The sequence below is a fragment of the Semicossyphus pulcher genome, unplaced genomic scaffold (assembly GCF_022749685.1).
Source record: "Semicossyphus pulcher isolate SPU_LCO1_2020_fin unplaced genomic scaffold, fSemPul1.0.p SCAF_9, whole genome shotgun sequence".
NCBI classification, from domain to species: domain Eukaryota; kingdom Metazoa; phylum Chordata; class Actinopteri; order Labriformes; family Labridae; genus Semicossyphus; species Semicossyphus pulcher.
Window position 1 is genome coordinate 5,681,824 of NW_027211770.1, and position 23,177 is coordinate 5,705,000.

General features: G+C 42.6%; 2 protein-coding genes across 2 annotated transcripts in view; both read left to right on the forward strand.

Annotated features, from left to right (window-relative positions):
- Nucleotides 1-857: 857 nt before the first annotated feature.
- rrp15 (ribosomal RNA processing 15 homolog) lies at nucleotides 858-4,437 on the forward strand. Its single transcript, XM_069656692.1, has 5 exons — nucleotides 858-913; nucleotides 1,761-2,080; nucleotides 3,129-3,226; nucleotides 3,302-3,488; nucleotides 4,049-4,437. Exons 1-5 carry the CDS (start codon nucleotides 877-879, stop codon nucleotides 4,196-4,198), a joined length of 792 nt encoding a protein of 263 aa, XP_069512793.1. The 5' UTR covers nucleotides 858-876; the 3' UTR covers nucleotides 4,199-4,437.
- A 2,812-nt stretch (nucleotides 4,438-7,249) lies between these two features.
- tgfb2 (transforming growth factor, beta 2) overlaps nucleotides 7,250-23,177 on the forward strand; it is a 36,648-nt gene continuing 20,720 nt past the window's right edge. Inside the window, exon 1 of the mRNA XM_069656655.1 lies at nucleotides 7,250-7,654. Coding sequence (XP_069512756.1) covers nucleotides 7,309-7,654 — 346 coding nt within the window. The 5' untranslated portion in view covers nucleotides 7,250-7,308. The remainder of the gene's footprint in view (nucleotides 7,655-23,177) is intronic.

Genomic DNA, 23,177 nt, shown 5'->3' on the forward strand with positions numbered 1-23,177 from the left:
AAAAACACTTTTTATTTGTCTGATTCTCCGTGGATCAAAACACTTACACACTCAGGGATAAAACATTTATGCTCTTTAGAACAATGAATAAATGCTCTGATAAAAACATCAACTAACTGTTACAGGACTGTTATGAACCCATCTGTTTATTCATACTGAATGAAACCATTGGGCGGCTCACCTGCCTGTCTGTCTACCTGCCTGCACTCTGAAGCTAAAGAGAGAGCTGGTTGTGTTTCAGGAAGAGAGTAAACCAACCGGAGGTCATTTCAGTGACGGAGAGCAGGACGGGACGATGAGGGGAGGCCGGGAGAGAAACAGACGTCTGTCAGAGCCGACGGCCTCATCGTCCAAAGATCTCACATTTAAACTTTCTCCATCCACAGCGACAAAAACATCCAACTAAACATCACACAACATGGCCTCTGAACAACACGAAGCCAATGACCCAACAAACTGATATTCAGACATAAGCGGGTGATACACAAAGTCTCCTCCCACTGACATGTAACATAAATGTTCTATATTATACATTTATATTTAATTGCAAGGTAAAGGGAGGAGGAAACACTGCATCTAAAACTAACATGAATGATTTGATTAACGACGAATAATAGACTTAAAATGATTTATAAATACATACACACACACACACACACACGTATATATAGATAGATGTATTATATGTATACAATATACGTTGGTTATCAGATATCACCATAGTATCACGTGTGTCTGCTCTTCCACAGGCTGCTGCTCTTCCGTCTGAATCCGTGTGACCACGTCTCTGCTCCGGGTGTTCCCCCAGCTTTCATGGACGGAACCGTCGTTGTGAGCCTGTTGTACACTACGGAACTATTTTAGAGTGACTCCGTGATGGCAGCTGTGGCGAAAACACATGTGCAGATATCTGGTGAGTTACTTTTGAAGTTTACTTCTGTCGATCATTAGAAGATTTAATGTCGCTGTTTGAGTGTCACAGATTAACACTGTTTATACAGCTAGCTTACACTGCTAGCTGCTGTATGCTAACCCCATACGCTGTTATGCTACATGGCTAATGTTAGCTTAGCACTCTGCCACTACATGTACCTGAAGCCGAAGTGTTGTAATGTAGTGTAATGTTTAAAGAGGAATAAAGTATTAAGTATTGTATTGTAGCGTTATCATTTACCTAGTAAACATTACCGGTCACTAAGAGAGACAAAGTATATTAAAGCTAATGTGGCTAAATTAATGTTAAGTTTAAAGCCTCAGCACACTGATCCACACTGACAACACATTTAACAGTTTTCCTTCTGACTGAAAAACACTGAAGCTGTTTTATTAAACTCATCATGATCTTAGATTGAAGTGACAGCAGTTTATCTGTTTGATTTATTTACATCATATAAAGAAATTAGATTTAAACAGGTGAACACCTGAGCAGACTGAAGACAAAACTCCTCCATCTGTTCTTACACAGACAGAGCAGAGCAGCTTCATCACCACAGCTTAATGTAGAACGATTTAAATCATTGGAGAGAATAAAGTCAGATTCAAGGTGAGACATAAATCAGGCTGTCGATGTTTCAGGTGTACTAGTTGTAGATAATATTCGGTCTGCTGAGAGACACAAAGCTCATTATTATAAACATATAAATGTCATTAAAGAGCAAAAAATAACTTTATTATAATTAACCTTATAATAGTTAACTTTATAATGAACTCCTCCAATGTGTCTGCTCTGTGTGAGATGTTCTGTTTTATTTCTGTGTCAGCAGACGACTCAGAGCCTCAGTGTGAGGACCACAGTGACCTCAGTGAGTCTGATGGAGGAGAAGAAGAGAGAGATGAAGAGGGAGGGAGTGATGGAGAGGAGGCAGAGGATGAAGATGGAGGAGAGGAGGAGGAGGAGGAGGAGGGAGCAGAGGATGAAGAGGGAGGTGAAGGTAACACTAACGCCGGCTGGGCAGAGGCGATGGCGAAGATCCTGGGGAGGAAAACTCCAGAGAGTCAGAGCAGTATCCTGACGAAGAACAGAGAGCTGGAGAAGATGAAGGAGAGAGAACGACAGGAGCAGCAGGAGAGGAAGAAGCAGGTCAGCTGACACACGGCTCTGTTCATATTTAACAACATAATAGTGTTACGCTGTCTTCATCTCTGTCAGCATCATCTCTGTCATCATCTCTTGTGACGTGTGGCACAGCTGCATCATGTCTGTTTGTTAGAGCCTACTGCTGTATTTTGGATCTGTCAGATGAGCAGAACAGTGTTTATGACAACTTACTTTGAATTCATTTCACAACGTGGCATAATGTGACCAGAATTTACAGATGTCATACATGTTTATGTTTTTATTTAACACGCACGCATAACAACATGAGACACAGCAAGTTAGTGCTAAATGCACAAGAATGTTCTTGATATCATTTGGCGTTAGCAGTCGTTTGCACTTGTGAACGTGTCAGTTGAATTGGGTGTGACCTGCATGCAATGATAAACAGTATCATGGTGAAATGGTGAAAAGGAATGCGGTTAGAACAGCGCCTTACCAGGAGCTAACAAACGCTGACGAGCACAAGGTTTGATCTTCTTTACGGAGCCCCTTAGTGGTCACTTCATGTCACTCATTATGTGTGCTCATTTGAACTTGTAAGTATGAAACACTTAAAGGAGAAGTTCAGTATTTTTAAACATGGGCCCTATTTGTCCAAATGTGTGTCTCCAAATGACTCACAGGAACAAAAGTTTTGGAATTGGTCCAGGAGGTAACCTCCGCTGTAGCCGCGTTACGGACTGGGGCAACTGTGCCTGATCAAAATGCGTCCACTAAAAGTGCTTGTTTTTTCCACTGACAGGCTCAGATTGTTTCTCCAGGTGTTCTACAACATTACAGAAACGATCCTCGTTGGAACAATCTGAGCCTGTCAGTGGCAAAAATGAGCACTTTTTTTGGTGGACGTACTTTGATGAGTCTCCTCAATCCTCGAAATGCATTTTAGGAATTGAGACATCCTTCAAGATGGCGCGCTGAGATCGATTTCTGGGTCACAGGCAGGAGGAGTGAGGAGACGAGGAGGCACAAAATAGAGAAATTAGAAAGGCCTTCAATCTGTGTGTATGTGTGTGTGCCCGCGTGTCTGTAGGTGGATAAGAAGCGAGCGTGGGAGATGATGAGCAGAGAGAAACCTGACCTGGTGAAGGACAGAGAGACAGAACGAGCTCTGCAGAGAGTCGCCACCAGGTGAGTTTACTTGTCTCTACAGGGGGTGTAACATCATTAGGAGATGGCTGAATGACCTCTGACCCGTCTCTGCAGGGGGGTGGTGCAGCTGTTCAACGCTGTGAGGAAACACCAGAAGACTGTGGAGGAGAAGGTGAAGGAGGTGGGAGGATCAGAGAGGAAGAAGGCGAAGCTGCTGTCGTCTGTTTCTAAGAAAGATTTCATCGACGTGCTGCGGAGGAGCGAGGGGGGGGCTGGGGGGGGCCACGACCAGCCGGACAACGTGAGTACAGTCATGCATTACAGCCTGGTCGGTCTTTATGTGGTGCGTCCACTAAAAGTTCTTGTTGTTTCCACTGACAGGCTCAGATTGTTATTCTAAGTGTGTGACAACATTACAGAAAGGATCCCTACAGAGATAGACCTTTTTGTTACAAAGGAAGATGATTGTTTTAACCACAAACAGACGTTACATCGCTCTCTGCAAACACACCAGACTCCATTCATGAAAACAAGGATTTTACCTCACAGGACACAGGAGCTGCTGCTCTGCTGCTGCCTCCATCTGATCCCTTCAGTGACCCACAACACTACAAACAAATTGTTCTAACTGAAACTTGCTGTATTAATTGTCATTTAAATCTTCAAACATGTAAAATATGGTATACAGGTAACGGATGATAAATCAGTCAGGATCAGGTGCGTCTCACTGCTGTATAACTTCTGATTCTAAGTGTGATTCCACTGACTGACCAGACGGTGTCACTGTTGCTTCATGAAGCAGAGCGACAAACACTCACTTTATACAAGGAGTAATGTGTGTGTGTGTTTGTGTGTGTTCAGGCTGCAGCAGCAGAGGAGAAGCCCTCCTGGAGCGTGCTCAGAGACGACTTCATGATGGGAGCCTCCATGAAGGACTGGGACAAAGACAGTGATGGAGAAGAGGGGGGCACACAGTCAGGAGGGGGGGCTGAGGAGAGTGACTCTGACTGACAACACCTACACACAGTGAAGGGGCCGTGATGCCTTCAGGGACAGTGTGGAGAACAGACACTCTGCAGAGGACTCAGACGGGAGCCTGCTCAGGTCTGAGTCTGGTGAAGATCAGCTGATGATGTGATAGGAAGAAGAAGGTCTATGACACTGAGTGTCAGCGAGACAACATGTTACATCATCTCACTTTGATACGTGTCTGTGTGAACACTGTGTGTGCGTGTGCGTGTGTGTGTGTGCGTGTGCGTGTGCGTGTGCGTGTGTGTGTGTGTGTGTGTGTGTGGTGGGGGGGTTGCTGATCTTGATCCTCAAGTGGAGGACCTGAGAGGACCTGCAGCTGTGAACATAGGTTAATGAGAGCTGTGAGGAGTCTGTAAATATGAATGTTTTCTATTAAAACAGTGAACTCTCTGTTTCTGTGTCTGTCTGATGCTTTTAGCCCCACGTTGGCTCTTAAAGGGGCCCTGCTGCTTGTAGAGATGTAACGGTATGTAAATTTCATATCACTATTATAGTGACCAAAATTATCGCGGTTATAAAATTTGCTGAATATGTTCAAAGTGCACTGATACACACTGAAATCCTTTAACCACGTTTTATTTTGAAAACCACACAACAATAACAAACAATGGCACTAACGCTAAAAGACACGTGCTGCTCCTCCTTTGACATGTCATAAATGCACCTCACAGTGGTGTTGACAGAGGGACAGCCTTAAGTTAGCTGGCAGCTTCATCAGTCACAGGTGAAACCTCTGAGGGTCGTATCCATCCCTCAGCTGCAGCTTTTTACATGAAGCAGCTCTGTGAGCGACTATAAGAGGTGAGTTGAGCATTTGATAGCACAGATGAAGCCACTCTGTTTAGTACAACAGTTGAGTTCAGCTGAAACAACCATTACAGTTGCGATGTGCGCATGTGTAACAGACACATCGCAGGACGTGCGATAGTGAAGCAAATGAAGTGAAACATGAAGCTGCTACTTAGTGCTGCTTGGTGCAAAAGGAAAACTCACCATATTCTGGTTTTCCACCGTTTGGGAATCACTGCTGTGAACAATGCTGCGCCTGGGAGACGCTGGATAGTTTTTACCTAACCCTTTCCCTTTTTTTTTTTTTTTTTTACCAAAGCGCGGTAATCAAACACAGTTATCATGATAATTAAAATTTAACACGGTAGTACTAACCGTCAGGAATGTTATTGTGGTTTACTGTGGAACTTGTAACTGTTCCTCTGGTGGTCCCAGCTCAGCGATGCTCCCGCTCTGTGTGTGAGCAGGATGGCTGATGACTTCATGTGTGATCAGTGAAAGGTGGTTCACACATGTTTGACTCTATGTGCGTGCATGTGTGTTTGGATGCTACTGGTCATACTGGGGGTCAGTTTTAGCCCTGAACTGGTTTAAATCCAGTTTGCTGCTCTCAGACAGCAGTGAGGAGTTTCAGCCAATCAGAGCCTCGACTCACCTCCATGCTTCATGTTGGTAACATGAAGGTGTGTCATCATTACCTCTCAGCTGATCAGCTGGGGTCAGACTGTGTGGAACACCTTAACGGAGGGGGAGGAGTCAGAGAGGGAGGAATTAGCTTGTTAATTTCACCCCTGCACCCCGAGCAGATAAGAGATCCCCACCTGAAGCTTATGTTTGAACGTCTGTTCAGTCTGCTGAGTGAGCCACCATCAGCACTGTGGTATTAAACACTATCACACTGCAGGTGGTGCTGTTATTCTGGACATCAGCACGCTGTGAGGCTCTGACCCACAGCGTGCTGATACTCACTACAACAGACCTGTCATGTTCAACAGGCTGCTTATTACACCGAACAGGTTATTAATACTCCATCTTTGGCTCCGCCCACACAACTAGTTCAGCAGTTTGACTGTAACTGGACTGTTGTTAAGCAACACTAAACATATTAACTGCACTATGTTTACATGTTACCTCAGAAGGGGTACTTTCTTTGTTTATAATAACTGATAATAATTTGATTGATTGATAATCAGACTGTCATGATCTAAACAAAAACGTCAGTGTTTCGTGATCACGTGACTGATGGACAGCAGCAACCTGAGTGATTCAGCTGTAACACACACACACACACACACACACACACACAGAGACGCTCTCTGTATGTGGCGGGCTTTAGGACCCTGCTCTCTGGCTCTCGGGGGCCGCTGGTCCACTATCCGCTGCTGCTCGGTCCCACAGAGAGCTGCTGTTTACCACAGAGCGTCTGACCGAGTCTCCCTCTCGCTCTCTCTCTCTCTCTCTCTCTCTCTCTCTCTCTCTCTCACACACACACACGCACACGCACAGACACAGACACACAGACGCACACACACACACACACACACACACACACACACTCTGAGGACCGCAGGGCTGCGTGGAAACTTCAGTCCGGTATTAATCTGCTCGAGGCGGCCGCTGCTGCCCGCCTGCACGCGCACAGACGAGCTGCGACAGATGGGGTGAGCAGGAACAGTTCTGTGAGGAGAGTCCGAGCTGCTCCTACCGAGGAAGAGCTTCACCGTGAAAACACCAACCTGAGGAGTTTAAGCTCTTTAACCGTCTGTAGACCGGAAACAGAGCGAACCTCCGACCTCTCGGAGCACCAGGACCCGGACTGACATTTCAAACATAAAAACATTTCCTGTTAGGACCTAACCAGCTCTGAGATCCGTGAGGAGGTCAGCGATGGACCGAGAGGCAGAGCAGTGACAGAGGAGCCCGGGCTGCAGGCGGGAGGTGCGGGGGAGGTGAGCTGAGTGTCGGAGGGAGATTTTACTCTCCTGTTTCATCCTCAGAGTTCAGACCGTCTGATGCCCGCGCGCTCCACCTCTCTGCTGCACCTCCACGCGCCGGGAGTGGACCCGGACTGCGGGAGTAGACCCGCGGCTCGGCCCGGACCCGGGTCTCTGTGAGGGTCACACTTGGATGGGTTTTCAGGGTGACCTCACTGAAACTGGAGGATTTAAATTCGGTGATTTTCGGAGCCGCTCGGCTCGTGCGCGTAAATGCTCTGTCTGACTTCTGACTACATACGCTTCTGTAGCTCTGCTCGGTGAATCAGGTTTATTCTGTGAGATTTCCCGCCTCAGGGGCAGAAGATGAACCTGTGTGTGCTCTCTCTCCTGGTCGCACTCGACCTGGCAGCGGTGGCGCTCAGCCTGTCCACGTGCAGCACGCTGGACATGGAGCAGTTCAAGAAGAAGCGGATAGAGGCGATCCGGGGTCAGATCCTGAGCAAACTGAAGCTCAGCGCCCCCCCGCAGGACTTCCCGGAGCCAGAGGAGGTGTCCCGGGATATCGTGGCCATCTACAACAGCACGCGCGACCTCCTGCAGGAGAAGGCAAATGAGCGCGCGGCGACGTGCGAGCGGCAGCGCAGCGAGGAGGAATACTACGCCAAGGAAGTGCACAAGGTGGACATGCAGCCCTTCTACCCTGCGGAGAGTAAGTGCGTGTGTGTGTGTGTGCTGGTATGTGTGTGTGTGTGTGTGTGTGTGAGCTGCAGACATACTCTCCTCCTTTGAGTCCTGCAGAGTGTAGGTCCATCAGCTGATCAGGATCTGTGCGTGTGTGTGTGTGTGTTTCCTTTCTGTCTTTCTGTTTATCAGTGTAAATGTTGCTGTTATGTCGCACAGCTGACCATCACACTGCTGTTAGTTCTTCTTATCATTATTCTGTATTTTAAAGGGACCGTGAACAATATTAAACATAAATGTTACCTGTGGATTTTACCACAGCAGGTTACCTGATGACATGTAATCAGTTCTTCTTCTCTGAAGAAGTGACTATGAAGCAGGATTTGTGGTTATCGCGGTAACTTCAGGGTTAACTCCGAGCTTTCAGTACTAGGAAGGTGGTTCACTTACCGGGGTAGGTCACCATGGTAACTTATGCTGAACACCTGACCTGCTCCGGAGCAGGTTATGTCCGAGTTAAGAGATCAACCTGAACTACACACCACCGACTGACCAATCAGGTCTCTTGATTCAGGAGCTCTGTGAGATGATCCTGAAAGGGAGGAGGGAGAGAGAGACGAAACACTTCCTGTTTACCGTCTGATTTAAAGGTCCCATATTATGCAAAATTCACTTTGGAATGGTTTTCTAACATTAATATGCGCCCCCAGCCTGTCTACAAACCACCCCGAAATGAGAAAAGTCTATCCTCTCCTCTCTTTCTTGCTCCATTTTTCAGAAAATGTGTGCTGAAACAGCCAAGTTGTAGCTTTGCCCTACATGACGTCATGAAGGGCAATAACACCTCCTCCAGGTTGGTGACCCCGCCCCAGATAAATGTTTGGTCTGCCCCCTGAAACTTCCTCGCGGGCGCTATTTTATTCCTCTCGCAAACGCTGCTCCGGTAAAATAAACATGGCGAGGGTACGGGCAAAGCACGGCAGTTGCTCTGTTCGTCTGAGGTTATGTTGCTTTACTGTATAGGCCTACCGAGCGTGATAGCCTGTTGAATGTGGTTTTAGCATAGCAGCTAACGTAAGTTACTGTTGGTAACATAGTTTCCTTATACTATGTTAAAACCCGTTACCACTCTATGGCCCGTCGGCGGGCCGTCATCGCGATTACTACAACATTTGCCCTGCAGCTACGATGATAACTTTATGTTGCCACTCATGTGTCACATCGTTGGAAAGCTACGATCAAGCTCAAGATTCAATTGATATTAACCATTAAAAGATCCAATCACCACAGCGGGTGCAATCAGCAGCAACAGAACATAAACAAACATTTACAAAATTGACGTAACTCACGGATGAAGGCTCACTGTATTCCACTCATGCATATTATTTTCATAAATTCCCTCCTGGTACATTGCTAAAGGTCCAGATGATATAATCCAGTAAAGTATTTAGTCCAAAAGCATTAGTCCATCAATAAGTATCCACGGATCACCGTTCGTCGTTACTAATCAGCCGTCAGAAATGTCGCATTTCCCTGTGTATTTACTGTAATAACTTCATATTCCCTGTGAAGTGCCGCTCCGTTCTGCTATCAAAGTGGAGAGTGCTTTAATGAAACCATTTGTCTGACACTTCATCAAGTTTAATGAATAATGATGAATAAAACAGACGTCTCATCACTTCATTTTGGGGGGTGTCAAAGCTTTTTTCAGCCAGTAGGCGCTTCACCAGAGCAATTTGTTTCCCACGATGCACAGTGTTGTGCAGTCGGTGGAGAGGAACTGCGGCGTCTGGCCCTGAAAACTGCGGCTGCCTCGCTCCCGCGAGACTTCAAAGCCTTGCACAGTCTGGTTTTCAGAGCAGGTCAGACAACAACCTAACCGTCACGCAATGTGCTAGGCAAAGCGACGATCTCGAACGAGCCTGCTACTACAGGCTCCAGCTGACGTGACATCAATCAATCAATCAATCAATCAAATTTTATTTGTATAGCGCCAAATCATAACCAGAGTTATCTCGAGACACTTTACAAAGGAGCAGGTCTAGACCGACTCTTTATGTTATTTAAAGAGAGGCCCAACATGAATCACCATGAGTAGCACTTAGCAATATTCAGCACAGAGACAGAAAAACTTCCTTTAACAGGCAGAAACCTCGAGCAGAACCAGACTCATGTTGGACATCTGAAGAGACTGGACGGGCCGAGAGAGGGAGAGAGGGAGGAGCAGGATAGATACAGGCAAAGAGAGCAACAACAACATATGTCCTGGTTACAACAACAACAGGTAATACATACTGATGGTTACAATGCCAATATTAGTGGTACACTAGTGTGAAGATTAGCAAATAATAAATTAGCAAGAGAAGCAGAGTAATGATAAAGGCTGTAGTAATCGTAATTGCTTGACATCACAGCTCTGATCTAAGTCTGAAAGAGGGTTAAACTTATGGTGCTGCTCCGTGAGGACATGAAGCCCCGCCCACACAGGTTATAACCTGAGGAGGACATGAAGCCCCGCCCACACAAGTTATAACCTGGAGGACATGAAGCCCTGCCCACAAAGGTTATAACCTGTGAGGAGGACGTGAAGCCCCGCCCACACAGGTTATAACCTGAGGAGGACGTGAAGCCCCGCCCATACAGGTTCTAACCTGTGAGGAGGACGTGAAGCCCTGCCCACACAGGTTATAACCGGAAGAGGACGTGAACATTTCAGCCTGTGTGTAGTTATACTTTAAGTTCAGAGTGTGTGTGTGCAGACAGCTAGTGACCTTTGACCCCTGTGAGAGGATGAATGTGTCCTTCAGCTGATCAAAGACAGAAACACAATGATCACATGACTAAGACGTTAAGCCTCTCAGGTCTGAGGCATTCATAACATCAGTGTTTAACCTGAGCTGTGGTTCCTGTGGAGTTTGGCTCCGCCCCCTCTGTAAACACCTTAAATATGATTGACAGGTCTGACACTGAACTGGTCCTTAAAGTGGTGATATTGTCCAGGTCCTCACAGCTACAGATAAAGCTGTTAACCCCTCAGCTGCAGCTCAGTTTATTTATCCCCCCACCCACACACACACACACACACACACACACACACACACACACACACACCCTATTTGGTTGGGCGCCAGGAAGTCCTGAGAGGCGGAGATGTGGGGCAGAGAGGCTGGCAGCAGAGTGTGTGTTTGTGTGTGTGGAGGTGGAGGTGGGGGGGTCCCAGGTCTCACAGTGGACTATTTGAGTCCAGTCAGCAGTGAAGCTTTGTGTGTGTGTGTGTGTGTGTGTGTGTGTGTGTGTGTGTGTGTGTGTGTGTGTGTGCGTGTGTGTGTGTGTGCATGTGTGTGAACTGCCTTCATGGAAAATTCCAGCAGCAGAGACGCTTCAGGCGGGGGGAAGAACCCCCCCCAGATCCAACATGGCCGCTGATAAGTTAACATAACACGTTACAGAGGAATTCAGCCAATGTGACACACAGACGTTACTGTCAGCTCTGCTGACACTGTGAGGACCTGATGATGTCATAGTGATGTCATCAGGGTCATTTATCACACACTTGGGGTGTGCAGTCTGGACCACATGCAGTGGGAGTTTACAGGCTGCTGAGGTAACAACCTGTCAATCACAGGTAGCCCCGGCCAAACCCTCCCCTCTTCCTGGTCTGTGTGACTCTAAATGGGAGCATCAGTGACTAAATGAACATCATGCTGTGATGAAGAAGACTTGAAACTAGAGATTGAGACCATAAACTCATTAGGAACATGTTTACTGAGGGAATCAATCAGGAGAGGAGGAGGACCATTTTCTCATTGACTTCCATAGAATCACACTTCTTTATAAAACCAGTTGAGTCGCCCCCTGCTGCACATTAGCGAGAGTGCAGGTTCTTATAAACAGCCTGTGTCTGAGATCTACTCACATCTTTCACAATGATTTCACATCACGTCTCAGTTGTCTGCACAACATTTTAGCAAAGTGCTGTTGTTGATGTGATGTTAGTGCTAGCAACAAGCTAGCATGTGTAGCTTGCTATAGTTATAGTTATAGCTTCCAGCTTATCAGTGAAAGAAGGCAGAGCTAGCATGCTATTTTATAGCTTCTTATAACACTAACAGAGAGAGACCACCTCTGAGAGACCTGCTGGATCTCCTCTGTCTGTTTGTGGAACCAGATAAAACTCTGTGTGTATGTGTGTGTGTGTGTGTGTGTGTGTGTGTGTTGTTAGTTTTCCTTGCTAACAGGCTGTGTGTCTCTGATGGATGGTGTTTGTTCAGCAGAGTGAATCTCTGGATAATCTCTGCTTCTTTCCAAATAAACTGAGTCGTGTGTCAGCACACACACACACACACACACAGATCGGCTGCTGTACTGCGAGGAGGAGGAGGAAACCTTGATTAAACTCACAGAGTAGCAGATTAACAGCATGTCAGACTGACACTGTACAAACTGATTAATAGATGACCCTCAGAGTTCATCGTTCATGACTTCACCTTTCATGTGTTCATCGTTCATGAGTTCACCTTTCATGTGTTCATCGTTCATGTGTTTATCTTTCATGAGTTCATCTTTTATGTGTTCATCGTTCATGTGTTTATCTTTCATGAGTTCATCTTTTATGTGTTCATCGTTCATGTGTCCATCGTTCATGTGTTTCATTTGGCCCCTTTGTATTATGAGCCTCGTGGCAAAAATTCACAAACAGCAGTGCTAACAGCACCACACAGTTAGAGTGAATGTCGTTGTGTGAAGGTGATGACTGATTGACAGTTAGGCACTCAATATTCAATCAGTCTAAAGCTATGCAAGGCTCAACCCCGGCACATGGGCACACTTTGTCCATGTGTGGAGACGGTGTTACGCAGGACGGGGGTTTGAATTTCTGACGAGCTGCGTTACAGGGAGTGAAACTAGTAAACACTTTTCGAGTCTGGACTTTACAATAAGCTGTTAAAGAGCTACCCCTCCTCTCCCTGCTCCGTCAGGTTGGAGCTCAGTTAATGCCTAATGAGAGCAGAGAGTGGAGGTGCAGACAGCTCCTCTCCACAATCAGACACAAAACAAGAGCAAACTACTATGGATCTGCAAAACAGTATGGCCGTGTTTGTGCTTGATTATCATCAAGTTTAATCTGCTTAGTGAATCTGACCATGAGACGGGCAGATAGCAGGGGGGCAAATGATAAGCAATTTGTGGTGCTGAGGCCGCAATCCATTCTTTGTGAATTACCCCAAGACTTGTGTCAGCAGGTTTTAAATGATTTTATGTTTTTCTGGATCACTGGCACCGTCCCTCTTTCACCTGTCTCAGTAATTCTTTGGATCGTCTACAAACGGTCCAAACCTCTACAGCAGTGACATTCACTAGGTGGACTCTCATCACACCATCATATCATCTGCACATCAGCTGTCAACACATTCTTTCACACACGTGGTGTCATTAAGCTCAACTTCTAATGTCAGCAAGCTTTTAAGGAGTGTTTGGAGGCTGGTTTGTTGTCAGGTATGATGCTAGAGCTCAGTGTTGTCAGCATAAAATGGAAATGCTTGGAAAAATAATTTAAGAGTTTTAGGGGCCTATCGTCCACCCGGCTCAAATCAGTTAGCGCCATGCGCTTTAGACTGTGCACCTTCCGCCATCTAAATAGGACCCTTAGAGTTTCAGAGTTTTAGAGTTTCAGAGATTCAGAGTTTTAGAGCTTTAGAGTTTTAGAGGTTTAAAGTTTCAGAGTTTTAGGCTTTCAGAGCTGTTATATTTTTATAGTTTAGAGTTTCAGAATTTTTAGAGTTTTAAAGGTTCAGAGTTTTAGAGATTCAAAGTTTCAGAGTTTTTGAGGTTAAGTGTTTTTAGAGTTTCAGAGGTTTAGAGTTTTTGTAGTTTTAGAGTTTCAGAGTTTTAGGTTTTCATAGCTTTTATAGTTTTATAGTTATAGAGGTTTAGAGTTTCAGAGATTTAGAGTTTTAGAGATTCAGAGTTTTAAAGGTTAAGAATTTTAGAATTTCAGAGCTTTTAGAGTCTTAGCATTTTAGGGTTTCAGAGATTCAGAGTTTTAGAGTTTCAGAGATTCAGAGTTTCTAGAGGTTTACAGTATTTAGAGTTTCAGAGTTTTAGAGATGCAGAGGTTTAGAGTGTCAGAGTTTAAGAGGTTTAGCATTTTAGAAGTTTAGAGTTTTGAGTTTCAGAGTTTTTAAGAATTTGCATTTTAGAGTTTCAGAGATTCAGTTTTTAGAGTTTTAGAACTTCAGAGATTCAAAGTTTTGGAGATTCAGAGTTTTAGAGTTTCAAAGATTCAGATTTTCTAGAGTTTTAGAGTTTCAGAGTTTTAGAATTTCAGAGTTTTCAGAGCTGTTATAGTTTTATAGTTATAGAGGTTTGGAGTTTCAGAGATTTTGAGTTTTAGAGCTTCAGAGATTCAAAGTTTTAGAGTTTCAGAGTTTTTGCATTTTAGCATTTTAGAGTTTCAGAGATTCCGTTTTCAGAGTTATAGAGATTTAGAGTTTCAGACATTCAGAGTTTTAGAGATTTAAAGTTTCAGACATTCAGTTTTTAGAGTTTTGGAGATTCAGAGTTTAAGAGATTCAGAGGTTTAAAGGTTAAGAATTTTAGAATTTCAGAGCCTTTAGAGTCTTAGAATTTTAGGGTTTCAGAGATTCAGAGTTTTTGAGTTTCAGAGATTCTGAGTTTTTAGAGGTTTACAGTATTTAGAGTTTCAGAGTTTTAGAAATTCAGAGGTTTAGAGTGTCAGAGTTTTAGAGGTTTAGCATTTTAGAAGTTTAGAGTTTAGGAGTTTCAGAGTTTTTAAGAATTTGCATTTTAGAGTTTCAGAGATTCAGTTTTTAGAGTTTTAGAACTTCAGAGATTCAAAATTTTAGAGATTCAGAGTTTTAGAGTTTCAGAGATTCAGATTTTCTAGAGTTTTAGAGTTTCAGAGTTTTAGAGTTTCAGAGATTCAGAGTTTTAGAGCTTTAGAGTTTTAGAGGTTTAAAGTTTCAGAGTTTTAGGCTTTCAGAGCTGTTATAGTTTTATAGTTTAGAGTTTCAGAATTTTTAGAGTTTTAAAGGTTCAGAGTTTTAGAGTTTCAGAGATTCAGATTTTCTAGAGTTTTAGAGTTTTAGAGTTTCAGAGTTTTAGAGTTTCAGAGTTTTGAATTTCAGAGTTTTCAGAGCTGTTATAGTTTTATAGTTAGAGGTTTGGAGTTTCAGAGATTTTGAGTTTTAGAGCTTCAGAGATTCAAAGTTTTAGAGTTTCAGAGTTTTTGCATTTTAGCATTTTAGAGTTTCAGAGATTCCATTTTCAGAGTTTTAGAGATTTAGAGTTTTAGAGATTTAAAGTTTCATTCAGTTTTTAGAGTTTTGGAGATTCAGAGTTTTAGAGATTCAGAGGTTTAAAGGTTAAGAATTTTAGAATTTCAGAGCCTTTAGAGTCTTAGAATTTTAGGGTTTCAGAGATTCAGAGTTTTTGAGTTTCAGAGATTCTGAGTTTTTAGAGGTTTACAGTATTTAGAGTTTCAGAGTTTTAGAAATTCAGAGGTTTAGAGTGTCAGAGTTTTAGAGGTTTGGCATTTTAGAAGTTTAGAGTTTAGGAGTTTCAGAGTTTTTAAGAATTTGCATTTTAGAGTTTCAGAGATTCAGTTTTTAGAGTTTTAGAACTTCAGAGATTCAAAATTTTAGAGATTCAGAGTTTTAGAGTTTCAGAGATTCAGATTTTCTAGAGTTTCAGAGTTTTAGAGTTTCAGAGATTCAGAGTTTTAGAGCTTTAGAGTTTTAGAGGTTTAAAGTTTCAGAGTTTTAGGCTTTCAGAGCTGTTATAGTTTTATAGTTTAGAGTTTCAGAATTTTTAGAGTTTTAAAGGTTCAGAGTTTTAGAGTTTCAGAGATTCAGATTTTCTAGAGTTTTAGAGTTTTAGAGTTTCAGAGTTTTAGAGTTTCAGAGTTTTGAATTTCAGAGTTTTCAGAGCTGTTATAGTTTTATAGTTAGAGGTTTGGAGTTTCAGAGATTTTGAGTTTTAGAGCTTCAGAGATTCAAAGTTTTGGAGTTTCAGAGTTTTTGCATTTTAGCATTTTAGAGTTTCAGAGATTCCATTTTCAGAGTTTTAGAGATTTAGAGTTTTAGAGATTTAAAGTTTCATTCAGTTTTTAGAGTTTTGGAGATTCAGAGTTTTAGAGATTCAGAGGTTTAAAGGTTAAGAATTTTAGAATTTCAGAGCCTTTAGAGTCTTAGAATTTTAGGGTTTCAGAGATTCAGAGTTTTTGAGTTTCAGAGATTCTGAGTTTTTAGAGGTTTACAGTATTTAGAGTTTCAGAGTTTTAGAAATTCAGAGGTTTAGAGTGTCAGAGTTTTAGAGGTTTGGCATTTTAGAAGTTTAGAGTTTAGGAGTTTCAGAGTTTTTAAGAATTTGCATTTTAAAGTTTCAGAGATTCAGTTTTTAGAGTTTTAGAACTTCAGAGATTCAAAATTTTAGAGATTCAGAGTTTTAGAGTTTCAGAGATTCAGATTTTCTAGAGTTTTAGAGTTTCAGAGTTTTAGAGTGTCAGAGATTCAGAGTTTTAGAGCTTTAGAGTTTTAGAGGTTTAAAGTTTCAGAGTTTTAGGCTTTCAGAGCTGTTATAGTTTTATAGTTTAGAGTTTCAGAATTTTTAGAGTTTTAAAGGTTCATAGTTTTAGAGTTTCAGAGATTCAGATTTTCTAGAGTTTTAGAGTTTTAGAGTTTCAGAGTTTTAGAGTTTCAGAGTTTTGAATTTCAGAGTTTTCAGAGCTGTTATAGTTTTATAGTTAGAGGTTTGGAGTTTCAGAGATTTTGAGTTTTAGAGCTTCAGAGATTCAAAGTTTTAGAGTTTCAGAGTTTTTGCATTTTAGCATTTTAGAGTTTCAGAGATTCCATTTTCAGAGTTTTAGAGATTTAGAGTTTTAGAGATTTAAAGTTTCAGACATTCAGTTTTTAGAGTTTTGGAGATTCAGAGTTTTAGAGATTCAGAGGTTTAAAGGTTAAGAATTTTAGAATTTCAGAGCCTTTAGAGTCTTAGAATTTTAGGGTTTCAGAGATTCAGAGTTTTTGAGTTTCAGAGATTCTGAGTTTTTAGAGGTTTACAGTATTTAGAGTTTCAGAGTTTTAGAGATTCAGAGGTTTAGAGTGTCAGAGTTTTAGAGGTTTAGCATTTTAGAAGTTTAGAGTTTAGGAGTTTCAGAGTTTTTAAGAATTTGCATTTTAGAGTTTCAGAGATTCAGTTTTTAGAGTTTTAGAACTTCAGAGATTCAAAGTTTTAGAGATTCAGAGTTTTAGAGTTTCAGAGATTCAGATTTTCTAGAGTTTTAGAGTTTCAGAGTTTTAGAGTTTCAGAGATTCAGAGTTTTAGAGCTTTAGAGTTTTAGAGGTTTAAAGTTTCAGAGTTTTAGGCTTTCAGAGCTGTTATAGTTTTATAGTTTAGAGTTTCAGAATTTTTAGAGTTTTAAAGGTTCAGAGTTTTAGAGTTTCAGAGATTCAGATTTTCTAGAGTTTTAGAGTTTTAGAGCTTCAGAGACTCAAAGTTTTAGAGTTTCAGAGTTTTTGCATTTTAGCATTTTAGAGTTTCAGAGATTCCATTTTCAGAGTTTTAGAGATTTAGAGTTTTAGAGATTTAAAGTTTCATTCAGTTTTTAGAGTTTTGGAGATTCAGAGTTTTAGAGATTCAGAGGTTTAAAGGTTAAGAATTTTAGAATTTCAGAGCTTTTAGAGTCTTAGAATTTTAGGGTTTCAGAGATTCAGAGTTTTTGAGTTTTAGAGATTCAGAGGTTTAGAGTGTCAGAGTTTTAGAGGTTTAGCATTTTAGAAGTTTAGAGTTTTAGAAGTTTAGAGTTTTAGAGTTTTTAAGAATTTGCATTTTAGAGTTTCAGAGATTCAGTTTTTATAGTTTTATAACTTCAGAGATTCAAAGTTTTAGAGTTTCAGGGTTTTTAGAGTTTCAGAGTTTTAGAATTTCAGAGTTTTCAGAGCTGTTATAGTTTTATAGTTTTAGAGGTTTGGAGTTTCAGAGATTTTGAGTTTTAGAGCTTCAGAGATTCAAAGTTTTAGAGTTTTAAAATTTTTTGCATTTTAGCATTTTAGAGTTTCAGAGATTCCGTTTTCAGAGTTTCAGAGTTTTAGAGATTTAGAGTTTCAGACATCCAGTTTTTAGAGTTTTGGAGATTCAGAGGTTTAGAGTTTTGGAGTTTCACTGTTTGGGAGTTTTAGAGATTCAGAGTGTCAGAGTTGGGCGTCCTCACACAGCTGGACGATCATTCTGAGGTGGGCAGGGCTAAACTGTGGTTTCAGTCTGTTAAAGTATTTGGTTGGTCCATTCAAACAGAAACACTTTGGTCCAAAAGGTCTGACAGTTCAGATTCCTCATAATATATTACTGCTACACTGTGTGAGAATACTGTGAGTGTAAAGTATTAAGACCTGATGTTTTAGGACACATCTGCAGAGTGAAAGTGTGTGTTTTTATTTGCAGAGGTTAGTCGGGCTGATGTCACTCTGATGGATCTTTATTCTTCATGCTGTTATTCTGTGTTGCTGCAAACAGTCTGCATGGTTACTGACCATCACTCTTCATCTGCACGCAGCGCCAACATTAGACTGCAGCTCTGATCACGATCAGTGATCACATGAAACAATCTGAATGATCAGACAGTGATCAGACAGCGATCACATGAAACAATCTGAATGATCAGACACTGATCACATGAAACAATCTGAATGATCAGACACTGATCACATGAAACAATCCGAATGATCAGACAGTGATCACGGAGACATCAGAGATTCATCGTTGATCACAGATTGATCAGAGCTGCAGCTGCAGAGAGCTGAATATTTTCAGTTCTCTGTTTTTGAGCTGAGTGACGGAACTCCTCACAGAGTTGTTGTTCAGAGCTGCTTTCACTTACGCAAGACCTGGACCAGTCAGCTGTGGACCAAAAGGATTACATAACAGGGAGAGAGAGAGAGAGAGAGAGCTGTAAGAATAACTATTTCTCCTTTCTCTCGTTGTTGACAGCAGGTCTGTTAGTTGATGGTTTTAACAGGAGGAACGAGCTGAAGCTGAACTGATGCTGTGATAATCTCTGTAAACAGATTCTGTATCTGCTGAATCTGGAGGCAAATGATAATTTTTTGATATCTGTGTGTAGTATGTTTGCAGTCCGAGTAGTATTGACCAATCATGTATCAGCAGGCTTCGGTGTGTTACGATGATTTTTCTTTTCATTAATCTCTATAAACAGACACCTGCATGCTAACAACTAATAATCTGTTCTTTGACGTCGTCTCTCACCTCCATTCTCACTACTCAAGTTTCTACTCAGACTGTAAACAATGCAGCACACAAAAAGGAAGTCTTGTCCTGAAGTCCTTTATATCTAACCACTACACCGGAAGCCCGGAATAGTTGGCCATCAATCCCAGAGGATATATCATTAGCTGATAGCAGATGGGGTCAGAGGTTGGGAGGTTGGTAGTCTGGCTTCTGTGTTTGTGTTTATCTGCAGGTTAGACGACCGTTTGCTACAGCTGTGGTCACAGTGATGTGTCATTAGCTGAATAAGGAGGCTGTGATTATTTGTCAGGGAGACAGGCAGTCAGACAGAGAGACAGACAGACGGATAGGGGGGGCGTTCACACAGCAACATAAAGCACAATGGATAATACAGACTTATGGCGTTAGCATTAGCCGTGAGACCACAACAATGCAACGTCATTAGCTGTGACCCAATCCAGGGGCTGCTGCCTTGTCTGACTCCGGAGGCTCCGTCATCACTCTGGGACGGATGCCAGCTACGTTAGAATGAAACGATTGAATGCAAACGGCATTAATGAGACGGAATGTTAACGGAAAATACCGTTAGGAGCACCGTTTGTCCATGAGCTTATCAGTACTGTCGGTGCCGACTAATTAAGTACAGGTACGAAAAAATACTGAAAAGTCACCAGTGACTTGTATCAGACAGGCAGGTGGTGAGCAAGATTAGACTGGTATGATTGGTTGGTTGTAATGTGACATGATGACTTGACCCAGGAGAAGCATATAAATGGAGAACAACAACAGGCCCAAGATTGAGCCTTGAGGAACGCCTCGGCTGAAACAGGACACAGAAGATGTAGAAGTTCCAACAAATACAGAAATTCTTCTGTTGGACAGACCGGAGCGTAGAGAGGTCAGATCAGAACCCTTTGAGACCAACCCAAGATTCCACACACTGAAGAAGGACCAGTGATCCACAGTGTCACCTTTCACCTTTATCAGATGAGTGATTGGTCAATTTAACAAATCCTGTCTCAGTACTGTGCAGGGCTCTACAGTAAATAATGTCCGCACTCATATGAGACAATAACTTTCTCTAATACCGGGATAGTTTCCAAATAGGTTGGTAATAACCCGAATTTCCCCCCTGGGGATCAATAAAGGATTATCTTATCTTATCTTGTAATTGCTTATGGTGAGGGGTCCTAATTGTAAGACCCAGAGACGAACAGTGAACAGTACATCTATAAAAAAGAATTTCATGCAAATCCCTGAACCTGAAAAACAGGCCGATCGTGCCTCTCCTATAGCTGTCTGATAATAGATTGTGTGACTTGTAAACTGTAAGCCTTTCATCTGTCTCACTACAGCGCGATGAAGCCAAAACAAACAGATGTTACTGAGATTGAATGACTGAAATAACTACATCATGATGCAGGTTTGTAAACAGTTGCTTTGTCAGGTCTGTCTGCAAGATGAATAGAACACTACCTTTAAACACCTGTTTTTTGAATGGAATTTGGTTTGAACATTTAAGCATCAGGATGTCTAAACAGGGAAAACATCAACACTGAGAGACTTTCAGGACACAGAGTCAGTACTGTTGCAAACAGCTCATATGAACTTGTATCTGTGTGTGTGTGTGTGTGTGTGTGTCTGTATACGAGTGTCTCTGCGTTGCTGGGCTCTGGCTCTGTGCAGTCGGGGTGGATGGTCTTTGGTGTATTTTTAGTTCTCAGGATTAAGTTCAGATTTGTTTTCAGTTTGTTGGCAGGTGATCTGCAGGGTGGAGGCCGAGAGCCGACCAGAGCTCACATTTCTCTCTGCAGATCCCTTTCTTCTCCCCCCTCCCCCCGTCCCCCACCACTCGTCTCAGACTTTCTTTATCCTCTGCTCCTTTCCTCTCCTGCCCCCCCCTCCCCACCCTCTGTCCCCCGTCCTCTGGCTGTTTCCTTCATTTCCTCTCTGGCTGCTGAGTGTCTGCAGCCGTCTGCTTCTATCTGCTGCTCTCTTCATCATTCTTTCATTCCTCTTCATCTGCTGTGTCTCCGTCTCGGGCTCTCTCAGTTTGTCTTTTTTCCATAAATCATCTGAAGCTAAAACCTGATTCACTGCAGATTCTTAAAACTTTAACTGTGAAAACAGTCCCCTTCTTTCATATCATCTGTTGTTCTTTCTCACATGTTTTAAAGCCTCTTCCTGTCCGCCCTCCTTTACTCTACTGATTCAGCTCATTCCTTTAAAATCTGTCCAAAGCGTCCTCTCACATAGTCAGGATGTTCGTAGTTTTTAAAGAGGCTGAAAGCTCACCTGAGTTGCCTTCAGGTACTATGTTTTCACTGCATTTAGCTGAACAGCAGGTGGTGCTTCTTGTTCTCTCAGGCTGCAGGTTTCTGTCACCGCGTGAGAACCTGCAGATTAACAGTGCTTCCATCTGCTCTGTTTTTTATGTAAGAAACGATGAACCCACAGCACAGACCCTCTTATTACTCTTTTATCAGTGCTGAAAGTTTACATCTTTTATTGTTCTTTTATTGGTATGGCAAAATAGCGCCAAAGTTCCCACTAACAAATAGTTCCAAAAGTCCTCCACAGCTCGTTTCACCTACATGTAAAGTCGTCTCCGTGTCTCATTTGAAGGAGTTTAACAAACTGCTCCAACTCAAACTGTGTCCTCTCGTCAAGAAGAGGTTAAAGATGAAACGGTGTGACCACGGTGTGATGGGTCTCCATCACACAACAAGTGTTGGCAATAATAATTGTTAAGCGCCACCTACTGGTAGATAGATAGATAGCTAGATAGATAGACGGATGATTCAGAATGATGCATGTTTTGTTCATGTTGGTGAATGTTCACCGACGAAGTTGCGTCAGAAGAACGAAGCGGCTGCTGCTCACTCAAACGCTCAGGAAGGTGCGAGGGTGCGTTCAACCTGCCACTTTGACTTAATCTGTCACTGAAGTAATAATAAGGCAGTAACGAGGTTTTCCTGCTACTCTCACTCCTCCTGGAAAATGTCCAGTATGTGGTTTCTGTGATTACGGACATCTGGTGAAGATGGATCAGCTGCAGTGGATGGAATTTCTTGTTTCGATGGTGTAGATGGAAACCCTTTGAATTCCTCATCATCACTCTCCTCTGCAGGAAACTCCAAGAGGCCTTGACGCTGGTGCTCCTCCACTGCCTCTGCTGTGGGGTATCAGGGTTTCAATCTGGAGATGTGGATGATTTTGGGGTCCTCTCTTGTGTCCTCCAGCTCCACCTCATAGATGACAGGGCCTCTTTGTTGTAGCATCCTGTACGGTCATGCTTTATTAGAGCAAGTGTAGCTGCTAAGGTACTCTCTGCCTTTCACAGAGTGTGAGCAAGCAGCCACACTCATCTGTTCTCATCATTTCATTTTTGTCTGCTCCTTCTTTTGTGTTTTTTTCCAACAAAATCCTGATTTCACTCAGCTTAACGATAGATAGAGCATCTTCGGATTGTCAGGTCAACTGTCTCTAGCTTTCTTCTACAATGGTGGAAACATGCTACAGCTGAGCCCCCTTACTGTTGTTGGACTGTTGGGGTCTGGCTAATTAAGGTCGATGTAAGAATCGAGGACATGTCATAAGTGAGACTGTCCAAACATATACATCCATCTGCATAGACATTTGGATGAAACATCTTGGTGTGTTCTATGTAAGGACACTTGTATGAATTAAGTTATGGTTACAGATGGAGGTGTGCTGGTGAAATGCATGGGTGTGTGTAAAGTGAGCCAAGAGTATCCAGTCCATCGTAATAGTGATGTGAGATTGCTGCAATCTCTCGCTGTAAACTAAACATGATCTGGACCTCAGTATCCTGTAGCATCGACTCGTGTTTATAATGTTTGCATCACTGGTGTTTGTGCTGTTGTCTCCTGTGGGGCACCTCAGGGATTTCAGTTCGGACCACTGCTGTTTCATTGAACACGCTCACTCTGTGTATCTGCCTCTGAACACTGAATGAGGATGCTCAGATTTATATGACAGATGTTCGAACAAGAGCCCGACCGATTTATTGGTCAACCGATATTATCAGCCGATATTCGCACTCCGCAAATATATCAGTATCGGTGTATATGTCCTCCAATATATGTTACATGCATTTTTTGCAGTGCTGTGGGTTTAAGCTATTACACCTCCTGACAAGTAGCGGGCACAGTTTACATTTTGACAATGCGAGAGTCCGACTCTGTGTCTATAACAAAATACAGCTGACGTCAAGAAATGAAACAGCCTCCTCACTCATGGTTAAACTATAAACCTGCAGAAAA

What these genes read in the sequence shown, in the direction of transcription:
- rrp15 (XM_069656692.1), top strand. Translation starts at nt 877, where the DNA reads ATGGCAGCTGTGGCGAAAACACATGTGCAGATATCTG. An exon ending in AACACATGTGCAGATATCTG is followed by an intron (nt 914 to 1,760) that starts GTGAGTTACTTT and finishes TTTCTGTGTCAG; the next exon opens with CAGACGACTCAGAGCCTCAG. An exon ending in GCCACGACCAGCCGGACAAC is followed by an intron (nt 3,489 to 4,048) that starts GTGAGTACAGTC and finishes GTGTGTGTTCAG; the next exon opens with GCTGCAGCAGCAGAGGAGAA.